The following is a 19,052-nucleotide window of genomic DNA, read 5'->3' on the forward strand; positions in this document are numbered from 1 at the left end:
CTAGCAAGGCAAGAGAGCCGCGAAGAACACTAAAAGAACATAACTCCGACCTTCTTCCTCCTGCATTACGTAAAATCAACCGGGGACAGTGGTTGGCTGTTATTTTTCCTATTCTTCCCCTAATTTTATTTTGTGAGTTGGCTTTTTTTGCCTGTTGAGTCGAAGTGGAAAAAAAAACAGTCGAAAGGCAGCAACACCTGACCCTCCACGATGCACGAAGACAAGGCACCCTAGTAACAGCACTGAGTCGGAGGTAGCTGTCATGTTAACACCGTGAGTTTTCAGCCTTTATTGTCATAGTCTTTTCATGTGATGTAGCAGCATCTAAATTATTCTGTGTTAACTTTTTGAACCCGTCCTTTTTATTCTTTTATGTATGTACCATCTTCAGTGATTGTTTAACATCAAGATCCTCGATAGCCTATTGTCAAACATGTGACGCTTTTTTTTCATTCTTCAGCACGCACCAACCGCGACTGCCGTCCTGTATTTATTTTCAGTGTTGCTCTCGCCCCGAGGCTGTGCTAGGAAATTAGTTTGATCGAGTGAGGGATTATCTCGTCAGATACACACAGTCATATATGACTAACATGGCTATTTTGAGAGCGGACTATCTCCAGAAATCGCGATGCGGTACTCTGCCCTGAGAGAGCAGGGGGTACAGGCAGAGGTGCAACCCCAAATGCTTGCTTTCTCCCTCCTTCAGTGTGGCTCCGTGTTCTCAACAGAGCTCTAGCATGAGCACGGATCTAGAGCGCATGTCGCTCAACTCGTCCTCGGCGAACTCCGTGGGCTCCACCGGCCGCTCGCTGTCGGCCAACGTGAAGAAGCTGCACAATGCGCTTAACCTTCTGCTCAACGACTTCGAGCGGGAGCAGTTCATCCACTGCCTCAACGTGTACCACTCTAAGCGCAACGTGTTCGACCTGGTCCAAACTCTTAAAGTCATCCTCAACGCACCGAGTAAACGCCAGCTGCTTCCAATGCTGCGGCTGGTTATCCCGCGGTCGGACCAGCTTCTGTTCGACCAGTACACTTCGGAGGGCCTCTACTTGAAGTCGGACGTGCTGGCGAGCAACGGCAATCCCGAAAGCCTCGGGGAAACTGCGAACGCAAACCTAACCCCGATCCCTGTCGGGCACCTGTCTGTTCAGCCGGCGCAGCCTCACGCTCACGCCGCGCCGAGAGCGTCTCCGGATAGTTTCAGCACCAGCAGCGAAGGAACAGCTCCCTTAGTGCCGCTCCTGGGAAGGGGTTTCCTGCAGGAGCCTCCTGGCGAGATCCGACAAGTGTCTCTCAAGCGCAACAAGAGCAACGAGGGCTTGGGTTTCAGTATTCGCGGCGGCTCGGAGCACGGAGTCGGGATCTATGTGTCACTGGTGGAGCCGGGGTCCTTGGCCGAAAAGGAGGGCCTAAGGGTCGGGGATCAGATTCTTAAAGTCAACGACAAAGTGTTCGACAGAGTCACGCACGCGGAAGCGGTGAAGGTAGGTGACCGCGTGTGCTATGTGTGCGACGTGCATTGTCTGCCTGTCTTTTCATAATAGGCTGTCTGTACATTTGCCATGTTCGGCAGTGTCTTTGGCATTTAGGAAGTTCTACGCTTTAGCAAAAAAGAAAAAAGAAAATCCGAGAAGCAAACTCTGGTGGCTATGCTTGGACAGGGGACGATTCACTTTATTGTTTTTTTTTAATTGATTGATGATTTTGTCGGTGTTTATCGTTTGCGTATCGTTTGTCGTTGTGTGCGTACAGTGATTGTGTTAAGCCAATAATTGATTTTTGTAGCATCTTTTTTTTCTGCAGTGTCAATATTTATTTGTTAGACTCGGAACACTGAACCCCCTTAAATTCTCCTTGCTGATGTTACATAAAGCCAGTGAACTGATATTTTTAGGCTTTTTGTTGCTTGAGTTTTGGAGAGGGGTTTATCAGCATGTTGAAATGACACAAAACAAGAAAGAGTCCACACAATGCCCTGAAGCTCCCAAGTGGCTTTAAATTTATTTGCACAGACAACATTTCGATCGCTCGGGGTCGAAGGACATCAGGGACAATGGCAGCCAAGAGGAAACCTTACTGTTATTCTGGGTGGCAAACTGCAGTCAAAATTAGCCCTTACATACCTTTCAGTTTTAAGAGAGGGTGAAGGATTTCGGCCATACCTCACAGTGATATATGAACATGTGCTCTGGGCTGCAGCCTTCTCTTGAGCCAGCGGTTAGCAGGAAATGTAAATCAAAGTCTTGTTTGTTCACAACATATTATTTTTATGGCCAATGGCAGAATCATTGCAGAGTCTTGCTCTGGGGGCATGACCCCTGACCCTAGCTGAACTGCTGTTTCCCTCCCTGTCAATCACAATGTGATCGACTGCATGTCTCGCACAGCGGCTGAAAAAGACCCTCATAGCTTATTGGATTGGTTGTTTATGTTCTCATTCAGAGGAATTAGTATGTGGGTCGTTCAGTGTCCTGTGGTTGATTTGGTGTGACGGAAAGCCTTATGAAGTGAGCTGTTGTGTTGTCTGAAGCTTTGAATGTGCATTATGGGAAAAAAAACTGCATGCTGAGCACCCCTACTGAGCACGATGAAAAGCGTCTCAGTTCCGATCAAGGGTCCTGTTTTGCAATGAGCAGCGGAGGCTCATGTTAATTGGAATATGCCTAGACGGGCCTTTGAAAAACAACATCAAAACTCTTCTGTTAATTGTTTTACAGAATGTACAACAAAAATGCTCAGTGACATCCTTTTCATGTATGTGTGCACGGCATTGCACTGGCTACACTTCCGCGGTGTGTAGATCTCGTGGGAAGAGGACCACTGAGAAACGCTGTTCTTTTGACAGTCTGCAGTGTTCTTGAGAGGCCAGAGAGCTGTCCAAGGTCCCGAAAGATAAAGCCGTCCCTTCCTCTGTACAGTTAAGCCTGAGCAAAAATACAAGTAAAACAGAAGTCCTTTGTACTGAAAAGTTAGAAACAACCTTTGCAGGGTACATGAAAAACATTCCAGTAGTAATTGAAGAGAGTGGTTAACCCAGTGCTTAAAGTGCCATTGTATCCTTGACCAAGAAAATTAAATAATATTGTTTTAATAAATATCAAGCCAGTGAAATGGAAAGTATTTAAAATATACGGTTTTTAAACCCTGAATTAAGCTGTCTGCTAAGCAAATGACTCACCCAAATTCCTTTTGAATGAACTAACCGTAACTGCATTACTGAAGCTATGAGATATCAGTGTTTAAGTGCTATACCGCTCCTGAGGGAGAATGTTATTCTAACGCTACAAAGTGGATTATACCTATCTGTTATTTTTCCTGTGACAGCGGATTTTGTGGGTTTGTCCAGCAGGGAATGTGGGGGTGTACTGTGTGAGGTATAGTGGAGTGGTGGCACGCATTTTGACTCTAAATCAGTGTGGCACACAAACAGTGGCTTAACGAGAAGGAGGCTTCCTTTTTTGCCCTCTTTCATCACTTCAGAGTCTATTTTACATTAAATTGCACTGAGATGAAAGCTCATTGGTATTTATTGTCACGCCAGTGCAATATCATTATATTCTATAGGCAGACGGAGGCCCTGCAGTCTACAGAGTAGAGTTCCAGTGTACATTGTTTCTCATGCTTTTCCTCCTGCTTTTTCATCCAGTTTTGGAATCGGTAAACGCACTGCATTACACTTGCCTTTCTGCAATGCCCATTGTGCTTGTGCCGGAGCGCTGAACGGAAGCCAGATGAATGCACACCTCCGGTACACCAATAAAACACAGTGCAACCAACGGCTGCAAGTCCCACAGTGCACCACAACAGAGCAGACAGAAACTGGAGGAAAGATGTGTCTCCAGTGTAGTCATCCAAGTGACTCACGGACAGCTTGTGAGCCACTAGAGGGTGTCACAAGTGGTGAGACGAGCGGACTCTGGTCAACACGCCCCCCCCCCTGCTGGAACAAAGCCAGTTGTGCTCTGCTGCTATGGACTCCCGGTCATTGAACTCAGCCTGCGCGGAACAAGCGCCTTAACTGGCTGAGCTACTTGGTAGCCCTTCTTACCGGCAGCCTATCTGAGCATATATGCAGAAGATGAATTCAATATTAATATTTAATATTGATATTTAAAGATAATATTTTATGGAGAGTTTTCAGTGTATTGTGATGGTGTTTGATTTGTCCTACGATGTGACCCAACACAGTTAGGGTGTGCTTTTTCCCCTTGGCGGCAACCTTCAATGAACACACCCAGCGCACCGCAAAAAGTACAGCAGTTTGGTAAAGGCCAAGACTTATGGCCTGGGACACTGTGACATTCCAGTAACATTTAAACTAAAGCAGGGGATTTGTCACACTTAATCATATTGATCTTCACAATTCAAAAAAAAAAAAAGAAAAAAGGAAAAAAAAGAGCAGGTTGCATACAAGGATGATTATGACCTTTTCCTGCTGGGGGGCGTGTGTTAATGCAAATGGGGCATTGGGGCGGCAGCTGGCTTCTAAAGATGTTTGGGTTCAGAGGGAGGGATTAAGGGTGTGGTGGGGCAGGGGGGGTCAGGACAGCTAATGCTGGCAGATTTCTTTGGCTGCGCTCGGAAAGTGAAGAGAGGAAGGGTGGGGGAGGGGAAGGAGTAGAGATGGCAGGAGCGGCAGCGCGGAGCCGAGCGGCTGTCTATCTTGTTATGCAGAGCTTGGCAGCAGCTCGCACGGCGCAGAACTCACCCCCGTCTCTGCCAGGGGGCCGGATCCCTCTCCCCGGGGCGACCTGAGTCATTCTGAAAAGGCACGTATGCTCCGCGGCTGCTCGGCCCGCGCTGCCACTTTCAGCTTACAGCTACAGAGCGGGAAACAGCTGTAGCGTGGGTGAGCCCGCTGCGGGGATGTGGAAATCCAGGCTCTCTGGCAGATGCACATACACGCGAGGGTATCAGAGGCTCAGCAGAACAATTAGATGCCAGTTCTGCATGCCACAGGGAGCTCGAACACAGACTATTCTCAGGTGTGCCTTGGCAGTGTTTGGTGATGCGGAGTGCGTGGTGCGATTTCACTATCCACGGTGCGCGCTCTGTCTGTGCCACAATATGTGCGACAAGTGTCTTCTCTGGCCAGCTGCCGGGCATTATGGGAAATCGCAGCGAGTCCTGGAAAATGGACTGTTTTTTTCTCTCTTTCTCTACTTTATTCTCTCCCCCCCCACCTCACCACTCCTTGTCTACCTCTTACCTCTGGCCCTCTTTCACTGTTACAGCTGATTTGCAAACACTCAAGCTGACAGCCTTTTCACTGTTCGTGCATGTGCCGTGTTTAATCGCCCGTAGCCTGGAGTATGAATAGCCATAGGCTGAAGTGGTGTGAGGTTTCAGCTCTGCGCTGCAGACCTCCAGTGTGTGCGCTGAGCTGCACTTTACCATGGTGTTTATAGAGTGGCTAATGGTTAGCGGTTACGGTAATGCAGTAACCAAAAACAATTTACAAGCAGACCAGAGTGACCAGTTTTTTTTCACCATAAACACTCACATGACTACTGATCAAAATTCATATCCTTTGCTTAACAGACAAACTCTTAGCTCTTTCTTGCATCTCATGCAGTTGAGGGTATTTGAGAATTAGATGTTTTTAAATTTGCCCTATTAGTATGCTGGTCTGTACCCTGTGCCTTGCTTAAAGAGTTCAACACGTAGACCAAACGGAGATGCCCTGCCCCAGCCGGGACTGCTGCAGCTTCGCATGGGAGCTCCTTGGTTCCATCCTCATTCTCATTTTGAGCTAAATTATTCATAAAACGTTTTAATTAAGCAGGCCGCATTCAAGGCAAGGCGTGAGGGGGGCTAATTTCTTTTGCCTTTGTGTCTGGGCGCTGAGCCGATGATTAAAATTGAAATGTTTATCCACGATGCGAGGAGAAAAGAAAAGCAGGGGGTGGGAAAAAATTCAGTCAAATCCACAATCTGACTTGGTTTTCAATCATAAAAGTTAAATGAGATGATTGGCGGTGTTTTCCCCTTCTATAACTATGTCTGTCTCCATTCCACTCTATCACTCTTCATTCCCATCCCCTCTAATCCTCTTTATTTCTCTCTTCTCTAGTCCTCTTTACTCTTCTCCTCTCTACTCTTCTTCATTCCCTTCTTCCCTTTTTGTGCTGCTCATTGTTCTTCTTTCTACTTCTCTTCATTGCTCTCTTTTCTACATCTCATTCTTCTCTCTACTTCTTTGTTCCTGTCCTCTTTTCTCCACTTCATTCCCTTTCCTGTATATTCCTTTTTCCCCCTCTCCTCTCTACCCTTCTTCATTCATTTCCTCTCTCGTCCCTCTAAAAAAGCTGCGCTTGCAGGTATTTAAAAGCAATGCATGTTGCCTCCCGTCTCTTTGCTTATTGCACACTTTTTTTCTGGGCTCTGTGACAAAGCTCTTTACTCCCTTCCTGCTTTAAAGGGACGGTTAACATTCATTGAAAATCCCCCGCTGCTGTCACCACAATTCACGGTTGTCTCTCCTTTTGATTGTTTTGTTATTGTATGTAGTTAGAATGATGTAAATACGCTCTGGTGGTGTGGGTCCACCAGTGCTCAAAACGGGTCAGTTTCCTCAACTGTGTGAAGGTAGAGAGTAACCCTATAAGTGCCATTTTACTGTATAGCTAAATGGCAGCTCTGAATGTTTTATTAATATTCATGGTATACACATACAATACTATTCTGTTATTCTTTTTTATATTTTTAGTGATAGAAGGATAAATTGGGTGATTCTCTTAACGTATGCGTGTGCGTGTGTAAGGTATTTTCGCATACATGAGCAGCATAGCAGCATACAGATGAAAAGTATCCTTGAGTCACTTGAAGTAAAATACTTTCTGACACAGGACCTCAGGGCTCTCCAGCTACTTTTTCATGGGGACAGATATTTTTAATGGTGGTAGCAGGCTAGATATTTTACATTTCATTTGAATAAAAATGTAGGTAGGTAAAAATAGGTATGTTAATTCTATAAACAAAACAAACACGTTCTCAGCAATTCGTAGATTGTATTTACCAGTCTCTTAGCTTCTCTTTGTGTCTTATTCATGGTAAATCACCCATTTACAACAGTGAATATAAAGTGCTCATAAAACAATACTAAAAAAACAATTGCAGGTCAAAATCAATTCGCATTTGAAAATAAGAATAACAGCGCATGTTAACAAGTGAATAACATGAGATTATACTTACTTAAGGCACAAATGTCCTGGACACAGAGAATAATGTTAATGCATTAAAAGTTAAAAGTAATCACATTTTTAATGTGCATAAAAGCTTTTGTTTGTTTGTTCATCAATGATCAAAGGGCCAACAGGAAGTCCATGGGAGACTGTATTTGGCCCCCAGGCTGCTGGTTGAGTGGTGCTGCTGTAAATCAGTAATGTAGAAGACCCCGTGGGATTGTCTCTGTATGCTTCCTGCTGCTACCCCAGGGGACACAGCGTGGCTGACACACTGTGAAGTCGTGTGTAGAATGCAGAATGCAGAATGCAGTGCGTCGATTATCATTTTCCAGTACTTTCTCCGTCCCGCTTTGTGGCACACACTCTGGATTCAGTGTAGGCACTGTCAGGCCTTAGAAACCGATCCTGTATCAGCACCATAATATTATGTTTAATTGTCGGGGTTAGGATTGGGGACGGGCAGTCTTTCGGCAAAGGCAGGAAGGTTGCAGAGACTGTGGATTTTGGATGAAAATGTGACACACTGGAACATCCAACTCTGCATTCATCCTCTCTCTCCGGTGCCTCCAGGCATTCTGGGTAGTGTTAGCAGAAGGAACATTGACCTCCTGGGTATGTGTAGTGCTAATGTACCCTCCTTTTTACATGCAGGAAATCGGCTCTTGCCTTTGGCTCTCCAGGCGCTAGAGATCTGCAGGCCTTGAACACTGCTGCTGTTTACCAACAGCCTGTGTTTTCAGCTTTAGAGAGGAGACGGAAGGAAAGCAAGGTTAACTGAGGAGAAGCAGAAGGGGTTTGAAACATGAGCTAAAATCCAGAGATAGAACCTTTTGTCATTTTTTCCCTTCTTGCTTCAATGCCTGCCATCAACCTGAGGGGTCTAGAAGTTCTTCTTGACATGTCATCGGGTATCTGAGGGGGGCGGGGTTGATGGGGTGTCTTGGGGGAAAGGTTTTTTAAAATGACACGTCCTATGATTTGCCAGGTCTCCCTTCATCACACGCTCAGTCAGCAGGTCTGCCGGGAGCTGAAGGATGGGGGGGGAGCATGGGGGCAGACAGCGAATCGATTATGTTCCATTTTCCCAATGCTGAGTGACCGCCTCATCACCGTGCTGAGGGGTGTCCCTGCTCACCGCTGCCTTCAGTGCAGTGCATGTGCACAGGTGTTCAGCTGCAGAAACCTGTACAGCCTACTGAGCTGCCTCTAAGCAGTGACAGTTAACCTGTTCATATTATCCTTGTTAAATGCATAGCGGACACAGTAAACAGGCGGGTGGATGTATGGCCTATAGCAGTAGATGTACTTAGGTGCCAAATGTCTGTCGAGCTGTATTTGCCCCTGCACGCACTGAGCTAGTTAGCAAACCAGGAGGAAATTATACAAACTGTGTATGTAGTAGTTGGTGTTTTCGTGGCCAAAAAAATGAAATGTGTTTGTACTAAATTTAAATATTGTTCTCATCGCTCATCTGCATGTCATACAGGGCTTCTCTATCTCCATTTTAGTTCACCTCACACTATATTTTTAAGATGTTTGCTTATGTTACTGAGCATTTATCTTAAGTACATAGCTGATGTTCTTGTAACTCCAAACAACAGTGTACATTGCTCTCTGACCCTGAACTCTGAAACCGGAGCTCATTTATTCTATTGTTATGTGAACATACAGCTTAGTCTGTGGTACATGCAAAACCAGGTGGTGCATATTGTGTGAGAGGTGTGACTTCCCTGAGACGGTCATGTCTGCCTCTCCAAATTGTGGTCTTCTATTTTGGCATGTAGTAGCTGTAAAGCACACACTAAGACAGTGGGCCTGATTTACATTGTAAATGCTCATCCCATCTAAGCAAACACTTTTCTCGATCATATGTTCCCATACCACTAAGTGCTTTCTAACACCTCAAGAATCAATGCCAAGTGAGAGGTGTCTGTTTCAAGAGAGACAGTTCCAGATGCTGTATTACAGTATACTACTGACATTGCTGCTGTAAACCAATGCCTGTTCTTTTCACAGTACAATGAAATATTAAATGTAGAGATAAATAAATAAACTGACCAGTGTTGTTTTAATGAAGCGTGGTGTGTCCAAATCACCAGCCCATCTATTCTGGTCATTCTGATTCTCTGAATGCCTCTGCACCTGATCAGGGATTCCTTTGTCTGAATTATTGAAGAGACACACTGCCTCACCTAATTGTAAGTCCTGCCTGTGTCTGTGAGCTCACCTTCAGAGCTCGCTTGTTTTTTTTTTTACACTTCTGTCTGTCCTTCGTCCACCCCCCCCCCCCCCCCCATGGCCCTTCTGTCCTCTCTTGTTTCTTTGTCACCGCTCCCCCTTATCTTTCATCCTTCTCTTGCTATCTGCACCCCTTCCTCTGCCTCCTTTCTCATCTCCCTCTGTCCGAATCCCCAGCAGATCCCCGGTGCATCTGCACTGCCGGCACTCACTCGGAATGTAAAACCGCGTCCCTTTCCTCTGCACCGGAGCAGCGCATCCCCTGTTCTCCGGCGGAGGACCGCGAACACACCGCGCCGAACGCACCGCGCCGATCGCCGGCGGCGTTGGGATCATATATTTAAAAGGCTGCTATTGATCCGCTTCCACTTTATTTACTTCATGCGGCGGGAATGGGAGGCCCGTCTTTACTGAGGCTGCTGGCCGGTGTCGCAGCGGGGCACGTGCGAGCTGGCGTTCAGCCCTCCATGGAGTCACATTCACCCCTGCCTCGAGGCCTGGGGGAAGAACACACAGCACACAGAGCACACAGAGCGTGGAGGAGCACATGGACACGAGGGCTGTTCAGGAAGTCTTTATCTATTTATCTGTTTTGTTTAACCTTTGCTCAGCCAGGAAGGTCAAACGAGAACTCGTTTCTCTTTTACATTGACGCGGGAGGGGAAACAAGGCGGGCGGAGAATGCAAGGGGTTGCATAACCAGTTGGTTGGATTGAGTGAGCTGATCTGTGAGTTTTAACAAGGACAGCAGGGTTAACACCCCTGTTCTTTCAGTTACTGCCGTGGGACCTTTAATCACGGCAGTTAGTTTGGATATTGGTTGAACTCCTCACCTAAAACATGGGACGTCCCATCACTGCGCTGGGCCGATGGATTCGCTGTGTGCAGAAGAAATGGGAAACGCCCCTCCTACTGGCTCAGCTACACCACTTCCAAAAGTAACATGGATTTCCCAGGAAGTCCACCTTTTTCATACTGATGAAGTCTCTGGGGTTTATCCCCATCAGCCAATCAGATCTTAACCCAGTGGCAGTCACCATTCACAGTTTATCGCATTTCAGGCCTGTCTGCCAATAGGAGCCCGGCAATGCTTTTGTCCTGCTGGAGTTTAATTGCTTCTGCTATCACTTAACACATCAGAGCAGCTCAGATCCAAGCTCCCTACAGACGGCAGCTCCCGCACTACATGCATCTGCCAGAATCCTCTTCCTCTGCCACCTCAGTGTAGACTCATTCACAGACTAGTTTCTTCACTGTAGTTGATTTTTCTGTATACAGTGTCTCATTACTGATGTGACAGTTGCATGTTTTTTCTATATTTACGCCTGTTCTGTGCCTGTGTCCGTTTGGTCATCTGTCACTGCAGCAGTGTGGCATAGTGATGGGGAGCTCGGTTTGTAACCTAAACATTGGGGGTTTGTACTCCCAGGTGGGGCACCGCCGTTGTAACCTTGGGCAAGGTCCTCAACTCAGCCTCGGTATATATCCGGCCGTACGAATGGATAACATTTAACAACTGTAAGCTTTGTAAGCTGCCTTGGATAAGAGTGTCTGCTAAGCAAATGTAATGCTGTTGAGTGTTTCTGCAGATGGTTTTTCAGGCTCCAGTGATCTGGCAGGCATTACAGATTGTTTGTTGCGCCTGTCCCCAGTGCATTCTGATGGTTCGATGGCCAGCGTGGCACGCAAGCTGTCGCTGCTTGTCAGGGCCGGGTTCCACCAAGCCGACCCCTGCTCGCGGTCACAGAGTCAAAGTGAAAAATGCCCTTCGGATATACGCGGGCTGCTGTCATCAGGCACAGGAACGTGATGCTGTGTGGTGTCCAGTGGGTCCCAGAACAAACAGGTCTTTGAGCTTTTAAGATAAATATCATGTTCATATGTGAGCTGCAGTGAGCTGGCACCGGAGTGTGATGTATGTCCATGATGTATGTCTTTGTGTGTTTGTGTGTGTGTGTGTACGTGTGATTTAAGTCTTCTACTTGAAATATTTCAATCACTGTGTGCATTATGTTTGTAGGAGTAGTTATATGTCAGTATTATAAAATATTATGCAAACATCTTGTGTGGTGCATTCAGAAATTGCTTATACAAAAGTGTCAGTAACTGGGTTTTGCAGTGAAAGCTGCACATTTTAATATATTCAGTGCACATATAGAGTTTGTTTCACTATAAATGAGTATAACTTACAGTAAGGGCTCTCACTTTGTCATGTGGCATGCCATCACCACAGGCCCAAGGGAACGAGTGTGAAGAAGTGTGGAAAAATTAGTGTTTTGGAACGAATGAAATAAATCATCAGTCAGTGCTGCTACCCACACCTTCACTGGTGAGTAGCAGATCTATATGTCTTATGAGACGTTTGGGGAATACGAAGTAATCCAGGCATATATGATTTCAGAGACACGCAGTGAATCAATTGACATTATCATGATGCGGTAGCTCAGTGGGGATACAGTGCCTGTGCCGTCAGATTTATATGAAAACTTCACTACAGTAAAATTAGCCAGCAGGAAATACAGTCCTGTTACCTCTTGCTATTCTAAATACCAAAGGTCAATAGCATCTTAGAATTAAAAACAATCTAGGCAGCCCCAGGTATTGTTTTAATTATCACTGACAGGAGTTATCTCTTTTTAATCTATTTATTTGCCTTCTTCATCTTCTTCTTTTCTGTCCTTGTGGGGAGATGGGCGATTTGGGTATGTGTCATCTTGCTTTGATTTTTATGTGGTTTTATGTTGGAGAGCAGAATGTTAATGGAGCAAGATTGCCACCGCCTGATTGGGATGCTGGTCTGACATGGTTGCTCTGAGTGATTTGTGGGATATTGTTTGCATTATCTCTTGCTCCGTTGTGCATGGGGTTTGTCTTCATTAAGGGCCAATTTCAGGGCTGATTTTCAGTGACCACACCTCAATGAGTACAAGCTGGGGCTCTTAATTCTGGCAGCATGCCTTACTATCCCACGAAATGGGAGCTTAAGATATTGGCTTTTCCCCTTGGATTTGACTGTATTTCCCTGAAACTAGCTGCATGCTAGTATTATTATACTGTTTTAATTATACTGTGTTGTTTTATATATGGCTAGTTTTGTTTTGTGGTGTCTTCATAATAAACTCTCATTCTGTGATGCACTCCTTCAAAAATCATGGCAAAAATAAGATTTCTGAAGGAGGAATTTGCCTCCAAGAAACTCACAGTTCTCTTGCCTATGATAGTGCCTCCTGCTTTTTTGGAGGAGATTCTGAAGCAGCAGTACACATGGACTCTACACACAGCTCATTTGTGAATAGGCAAGGACTGGTACTGCTAGTAGGATGAGCCAACACGGGTCAGCACGAGAAAAGAAGATAAAGGACAATCATCTGGAATCTGAAATAATGGCCCAGTCTGGTTAATTTCCAGACACTGGGAAAAGGATATTTGTTAATGAAGCTCCCTGACATATAGACTGTTTCATGCCTCTTGTCTTGTATTATGCACCGCTTGGAGAGCAGTCTTAGGCTGTAGGATGTTGTGTTTTATTCAGGTTCATGTCTAAGTGGAGGTAAGCCCCATTTTGGTAAACGACTCGATCATGTTCTTAAAGCTGAATTACTTTGAATTGCATTTTTCCATTCTGAGTAGCAGAACATTGACCGAATCTGGCTGGGCTCCTGTACAGAATATACAGTCCGTTTGTTTTGGAGAGTGCTTTTATATTCGATCAATTATGAAGAGAAGACCGTTCACTGAGTGATCACGTCAAAATTTTGGCAGCAGTTGCTGTCTTCTCATAAAAAATGAAAAAAATGCGAAAATGAGGATATCAGAATGGTCCAGATAAATTAGTCCATTTTGCCTTACTCAACAGAACTGAATGCAAAACCTGGCTTCTCTGGGATATAGATATTGTATATCCATCCCTGATGGGCAGTAAAAATGATCAATACAGGTGGCAGGAAGTGATGCATGGTGAAACCCTTATGCCATTTCTCAGCAGTGCCCATGATATTTATTTGTGGGAACCTGGTGTTTAAAGCTGGGGGAAGTACTGCTGACGGTTCATTTAAGTGGGACCATCTGTCTGCACAGGACATGAGGAACATTTAATTATTCTTATTTGTACTCATTTATTTGATCCTGAGTTCGGCTGTGGGCTCCCGCCTGTGAGCTCAGGGGGGGGTCCTCTTGTGAATTTAGGTGTGGTCTCTGAGTTCCTCTGAGTTCAGGGGGTATTCACCACCTGTGAATTCGGGGATGGTTTTTCATTGGTTTTTTTACAGTCTACCTCTGATGGGTTGCTCAGAATGTGCATCATTAAACTCAATGAAAGCCACGTGTCTCTCTTACATTGATACATGATATTATCTTGTGCACATGATACATGTTCTTTGTGTTTACTCTGTGTTGTAGTTATTATCGTGAAAGAGGAAACGGACCACTTACGTCCTTGTAAAAGCCTGTGGTTGACAGCACATGGTAGCTCCACCCATCATAGGAGCCACAAATCCTCACTCGTGTCTGAATCCCCAGTGTATTAGCTTACATTTACATTATAGTTGCACACTAACATCTCCATCTGACATTCAAGTTTGTCAAGAGCATCCTAATGACATGGTCAATTACGGGTTCTGTTAAAATGAGCTGGATGCCAACCACATTGTCGATCACTGACAGTTTAAATTGGTCTGTGATTTGTGTGTTAGGTAAATACACGCCCTTATCATATTACCCTATTAATAACACAGTTGGAATGCTGTGGCAGTTGTGGCATTCCCTTTCAGGTGTGTCAGTGTTTGGGGGAGAAAGGAGTGAGCAGTTATTACTAGCTCAGCCTCTGGAAAGATTGGGACTTCAGTGAAGCATTTCCACTGTTCATTCATGAAGCTACGCTTTAAGCAAATCTAAAAAAAAAAAAAAAAAAAAAAAAAAAACCCTGTGATAAACTTGCATTTCAACAGTGAATGAAATTGGAAAATTCTGGGCAGGAGCCTTCATTAGCCTAATACAGACCCTTGGCTGATAACAGCCTATTTGCTTTCTCTTGTGAGGGAAAGAATGGTAAAATAAAACCAAGGAAATATATCTCTCTATCTGTCTTCCAGCTCTCTCACTCCATGTGAACCTCTTAATTTGGCAGCTCTGAAGGATGCCACTCTCACGCGGTGACTAGACTCTCACCCCTGGCTGTCTGTTTGAACACTCCTGTTTGTTTAGCTTCTCCTCGGTTGAGCTCCAGAAGAGGTAATTGCTTTTGCAGGGACTGCCTTTCCTTCTTGACAGCTCTGTGGGGATCAATGCCTTGGGTTTCCCAGGTCGTTACTCAAGCTTCCTCCTTGGCCTTTATATCAGTGTCCCTCAGTCCTGGTTCCTGGTGCCCCCCAGGGAGCGAAGATCTTTATTAATCTGATTCAGTTGAGCTGTTAATTGAACCCCCCCCCACCCGATCTCCAGATCCCTAACTGAAACTGTCTGCCTGAGGTCCTTGTAGAATTAACCTGTTGTCAGAGGTGTTTGTGCACCTCTGCGGTTGCAGGTCCAGCTGAGTGCAGCGCTTCCGCACCAGTGAGGCTGGACCTCATTGGCTCCTGCGAGGGTGGCTTGTGGCATCGCAGTGGGTGCTTAAAGCGAATACTCACATGTATTGAGCGCACGCTCCTTCCTGAAAGCTCTTACGCAACGCGCCGGTGCAGGAGAGGTCAGAAGTGTTGACACATAAAACAGCTGTGTCACCGCACTGCCTGCTGCTGCACAGTCACGCGCTGCTGTGCTTGCCCACACGCCGCCATTCCCTTAAAAGAAAACAAAATAAATCACAGGTAAAGCATATTTGTGTGGGGCTAGCTTTTGACGTTGATGAATCTGCCATCCCCTGCACATGCTGTGAATTTCGGGCCCGTCTCGAGTCTTGTCCCCCTCCAAGGCCATAAGGGGGGGGGGGGTTTGGAGGAGGGGGGTTAGGGGAGCGCTGATGAATGGGGTGGGGGAGTGGCACAGCGGGGCCTGTCACCGCCGGCCACCCGCTCCGTCAGAGCAGGATGAATCAGAAGAAGAAGGATGAAGACGAGAGTGACAGAGTGCTGACGAGAGAGAGCGAGGGATGAGGAACGAGAAAGAGTGGGAGATAGGGAAGAGGTACTGGCGGGGGAGGGGGGGTAGGGGGGTGGCAAAGGAGATTAGCACTGACAGCCAATTCGGAAAGCTACTTTTGTGTCTATTTCAAACAGACTAGATACACACTGCCTCTCTCTGGGCCCTGGAGACAGAGGGGGGCAACTTCTTAGTCAGACACTTTACATTTCTTCCTGCAGCCTAGCTGAGTGGAGCTTGTGTTTTCCTGCCACAAACAAAAGGTATTTGAGCTTTATTCACATAATGCTTCTGGGTGTAATCATTTTTAGAATATACCTACAAGTATGCTACTCCAAACCTCCCCCCTTCCCCCCCTCACCATCATTCAATTTTGGAAAGGGAACAGAAGAAGTTCAATCATAGCAGCAACAGCAACAGTAGCCTGCATTGAGTTATAGGACTGCTGTGTCGGGCAAGGTTAAGATGCACTCCAAGCTGTGCAATAGCTCTTTGAAGGGACTCAGTGGAACAATGGCAATCTCAGCCATGAGGGCCACCAGGTGCTGAGGACAGCTGCTTCAGGAGGGGGGGGGGCACTTTTTAAATGACACCCTCCCCCCCAATCTGTCATCTTTTTTCACTGGCTTTGATGAAATGCTTCAGGATTTTTAGTTAATTAAACGGGATTAGGCACAGCCAGAGGATCCTCTCAGTTCATTATTCCCACTCTCTCTGACTCGCTGCTTTCCTCGCACAGATAGATCTTCTTTTTTTCAAGGGTGAAGTAATGGCTTTGGTCTTTTTTAAAACCCTAGAGATGCCACGGAGCGCAGTTCAGTGTGGGGGGGGGGGGGGGGGGGGGCTGGGGGCTCTGCATTGTACAGGAGAGGAACAAAATGCTTCAGGGTAACAGTTTTACCCCTTCCTTGCAGAATAGAGTACAATTTCTACTTGTCTGTTTCATATATGTGCACTCAAATGGCTGTTCCCCATCTGTCCCCCATCCAAGCTCTGTGATACCACTAAAAATGTCCTACCCATGTTTCCCTCTGGGGCTGTGTTTCCATTAGAGCTAAAAAAGTGAACAGAAAGAGTTGATGTAGTAAAAACATTGTGACAAGTTTGGTTGACTGCCAACCACATAAATTCTATTTGCAGAGAGACATTTGAGAAGTTTGTGTCAAATTCATGTGCATTTTTGCGCCTTGGTGTGCAGAACATAGCCTTGTGTCACTTCCATTGATATCGATAAATCTCACCTATGAAATAATAGCACACACCTAAAGTGGACTGCAGAGAAGAATGTATCTGAATGGTTTGTACTCATTTATACCTGAATGGTTTTTTCTCTGTGTGGAAGACTCTACTGAGGAACACCAGTTAGAGTTCCATTTTAAAGCCTTTTCCTGAGGGACATGTGAGTGCTGATACACGGTGTTACATACTCAGAGTTCCATAGAAATTGCTGGTTGGTTTCTTTCCATTCAATTGTGGAAGAGGAATGTAACTGGCCTGCTGTATGAAGCAGTGATGCCATTGCAAAATGCGACCAGGGACGGGCAGGTATTAGTCCCCAAAGACAGGCAGGCATTGGGGCCTGAACCCCGGGCCCCCATCGCAGTGTGGCGTGAGAGGAAGAAACCTCCAGATGGGCACATCGCGAACACAGAGGTCCCGATTAGCACCCGTTCCAATTGGGAACACATTAACTGAGTTTCAGGCTTGGTTTACAGCTGCAGTGGCTCCTGAACATCCTTCCTGGCTATTTGGCTCAGTGCCTCCATGGTTATTTGTCAGTTCTGCCCCTGCAGCCGAGCCGGGCAGGGCAAAGATCTATGCCCAAACCGGATGCTGCGTGCTTTGGTGGCACACAGTAATTGAGAGCGGTCGATTCCGTACCAAGCCTTCGCTCATCTGTTCATTTGCCATGCCCAGTATCGATCCATGAACTGTTCCACCACCAGATTCCCAATCAATCCCCGGGAATGACCCCCCTGTGCCATATCTGGGTTAAAAGCTTGCTGGGGCCTGGGCGTGGCTTTCGCCTAACACATTGGAATGAGGTAGCCAGTATACAAGAGACCATACATTAACAGCATAATGTGGCATAGTGGTAAGGAACAGGTTTTTTCAAGGTATGAGGTCAAAATCCAGGCAAGGCACTGCGTTTGGACCCTTGCAGGGTGGCACCTATCCCGGTATGTTACCTGACATGTCTTTGGTAAAATATCTAGCTGTATTAACAGATATTTGACAAAAATATAAGCTATGTAGATTTGGATAAGGTTGTTCACTAACCACAGGATGCAGTTATAAGGACTGACCTGTGACCACCAGTTGCACTGCATACTTTTTTTTATCAATCATCTTCTGGTGTGTATGTGGTGGACAGGAAATGATGAAACTGCATGCAGTATGACATCCTAGGTTCTAGGTAGAGAGCAATCGATGATGAAGTGTGAGAGATGAGACCCTTAACCCCATTAAGGGTTCCCTGCATGTTTAGTAATGGATTAGGCCAAGAAGTGGAGGTCGTAAAATCATCATAGCAGTTCCCTGTGTAAATCACTCTGTTGCTGGCAAAGTGGCCAAGGTCACGTCTCCCAGACGGCCTCAATCCACTGTGCTTTATTGGTGTTCCATAATCATCAGTCATTGATTACACTGAAAAACATGGTGTTTTAGACTAATTAAGCCCAATAATTGAGTCCATTAATTCATTAAGAAGTTCAGACAGGTCCTTGGTTTGTGTGTGGGTTAGCCAAAACCCTGTAATAAACAGTGCAATCTTTTACAAGTCTTTTTTACATACTCTATTGCTGAGGAACTTTGAAGATTCATGTTCTAGCTTGATCTATTTTGTCCTCCATATTATCAATGCTATAACCTTCTCTCTCCCTCTCTCAATCTGTGAGCTTTTAGGCTTTACTTCATTCACAATGTGCATGCTGTGTATGTTTGTGAGCTGTTCCCATTTGCTCAAATTCCGATGGAGTGGGACAGGAGGAAAGAGGTCAAAAATAATGGCGCAACCAGCACCAAAATAGTCCCGTCGGCATAAAAAAAGAAATGGCTTCTAAATAGATATTGAGTCACTTCCTAAAAGGGCTGGTAGTTGCTATTTTGTACTTTGTAGTTATGGCAACGGTTGGTCTCTTAGCGATGTGGCACTTGTCGGAAGCTTACTCCTGCTGAGGGTTGAAGTACTTCCTGTCACATGACCACCGTCGCTGTTTCAAAAAAGCCTGGCTAATACTTGCGTTCCTTACTTGGGCATCTCCACCAGGGATTAGATTATTCATATAGATTGTGTGTGACAAACTATAATATTTCAATGTTCCAGCTCACTGCTCTGAGATTTGAGACATTTTGAAGGCTTTTGAAGTGATTTAAAGATTACAGCCCAGTTAAAGTAAGATTATTCTTTTACTTTTCACAAGCTCCACATGAATTCTCCTTTGTGGGTAGGTGTTCTAGAACACTGGCTTGTGCTATGAGCTAGTGCTACCCAGTACAGCAGTCAGCTACCCAATCAGCAGTCCATTGTTTTTGCGCATTTGGAGTGGT

The 19,052-nt window shown here is 45.7% G+C and overlaps 1 protein-coding gene across 1 annotated transcript in view; it reads left to right on the top strand.

Annotated features, from left to right (window-relative positions):
- Nucleotides 1–737: 737 nt before the first annotated feature.
- Nucleotides 738–19,052, top strand: part of whrna (whirlin a) — a 61,252-nt gene continuing 42,937 nt past the window's right edge. Inside the window, exon 1 of the mRNA XM_036529429.1 lies at nucleotides 738–1,487. Within this exon, the coding sequence (XP_036385322.1) occupies nucleotides 738–1,487 (750 nt within the window). The remainder of the gene's footprint in view (nucleotides 1,488–19,052) is intronic.

This window comes from Megalops cyprinoides, chromosome 5, assembly GCF_013368585.1.
Source record: "Megalops cyprinoides isolate fMegCyp1 chromosome 5, fMegCyp1.pri, whole genome shotgun sequence".
Classification (NCBI taxonomy): Eukaryota; Metazoa; Chordata; class Actinopteri; order Elopiformes; family Megalopidae; genus Megalops; species Megalops cyprinoides.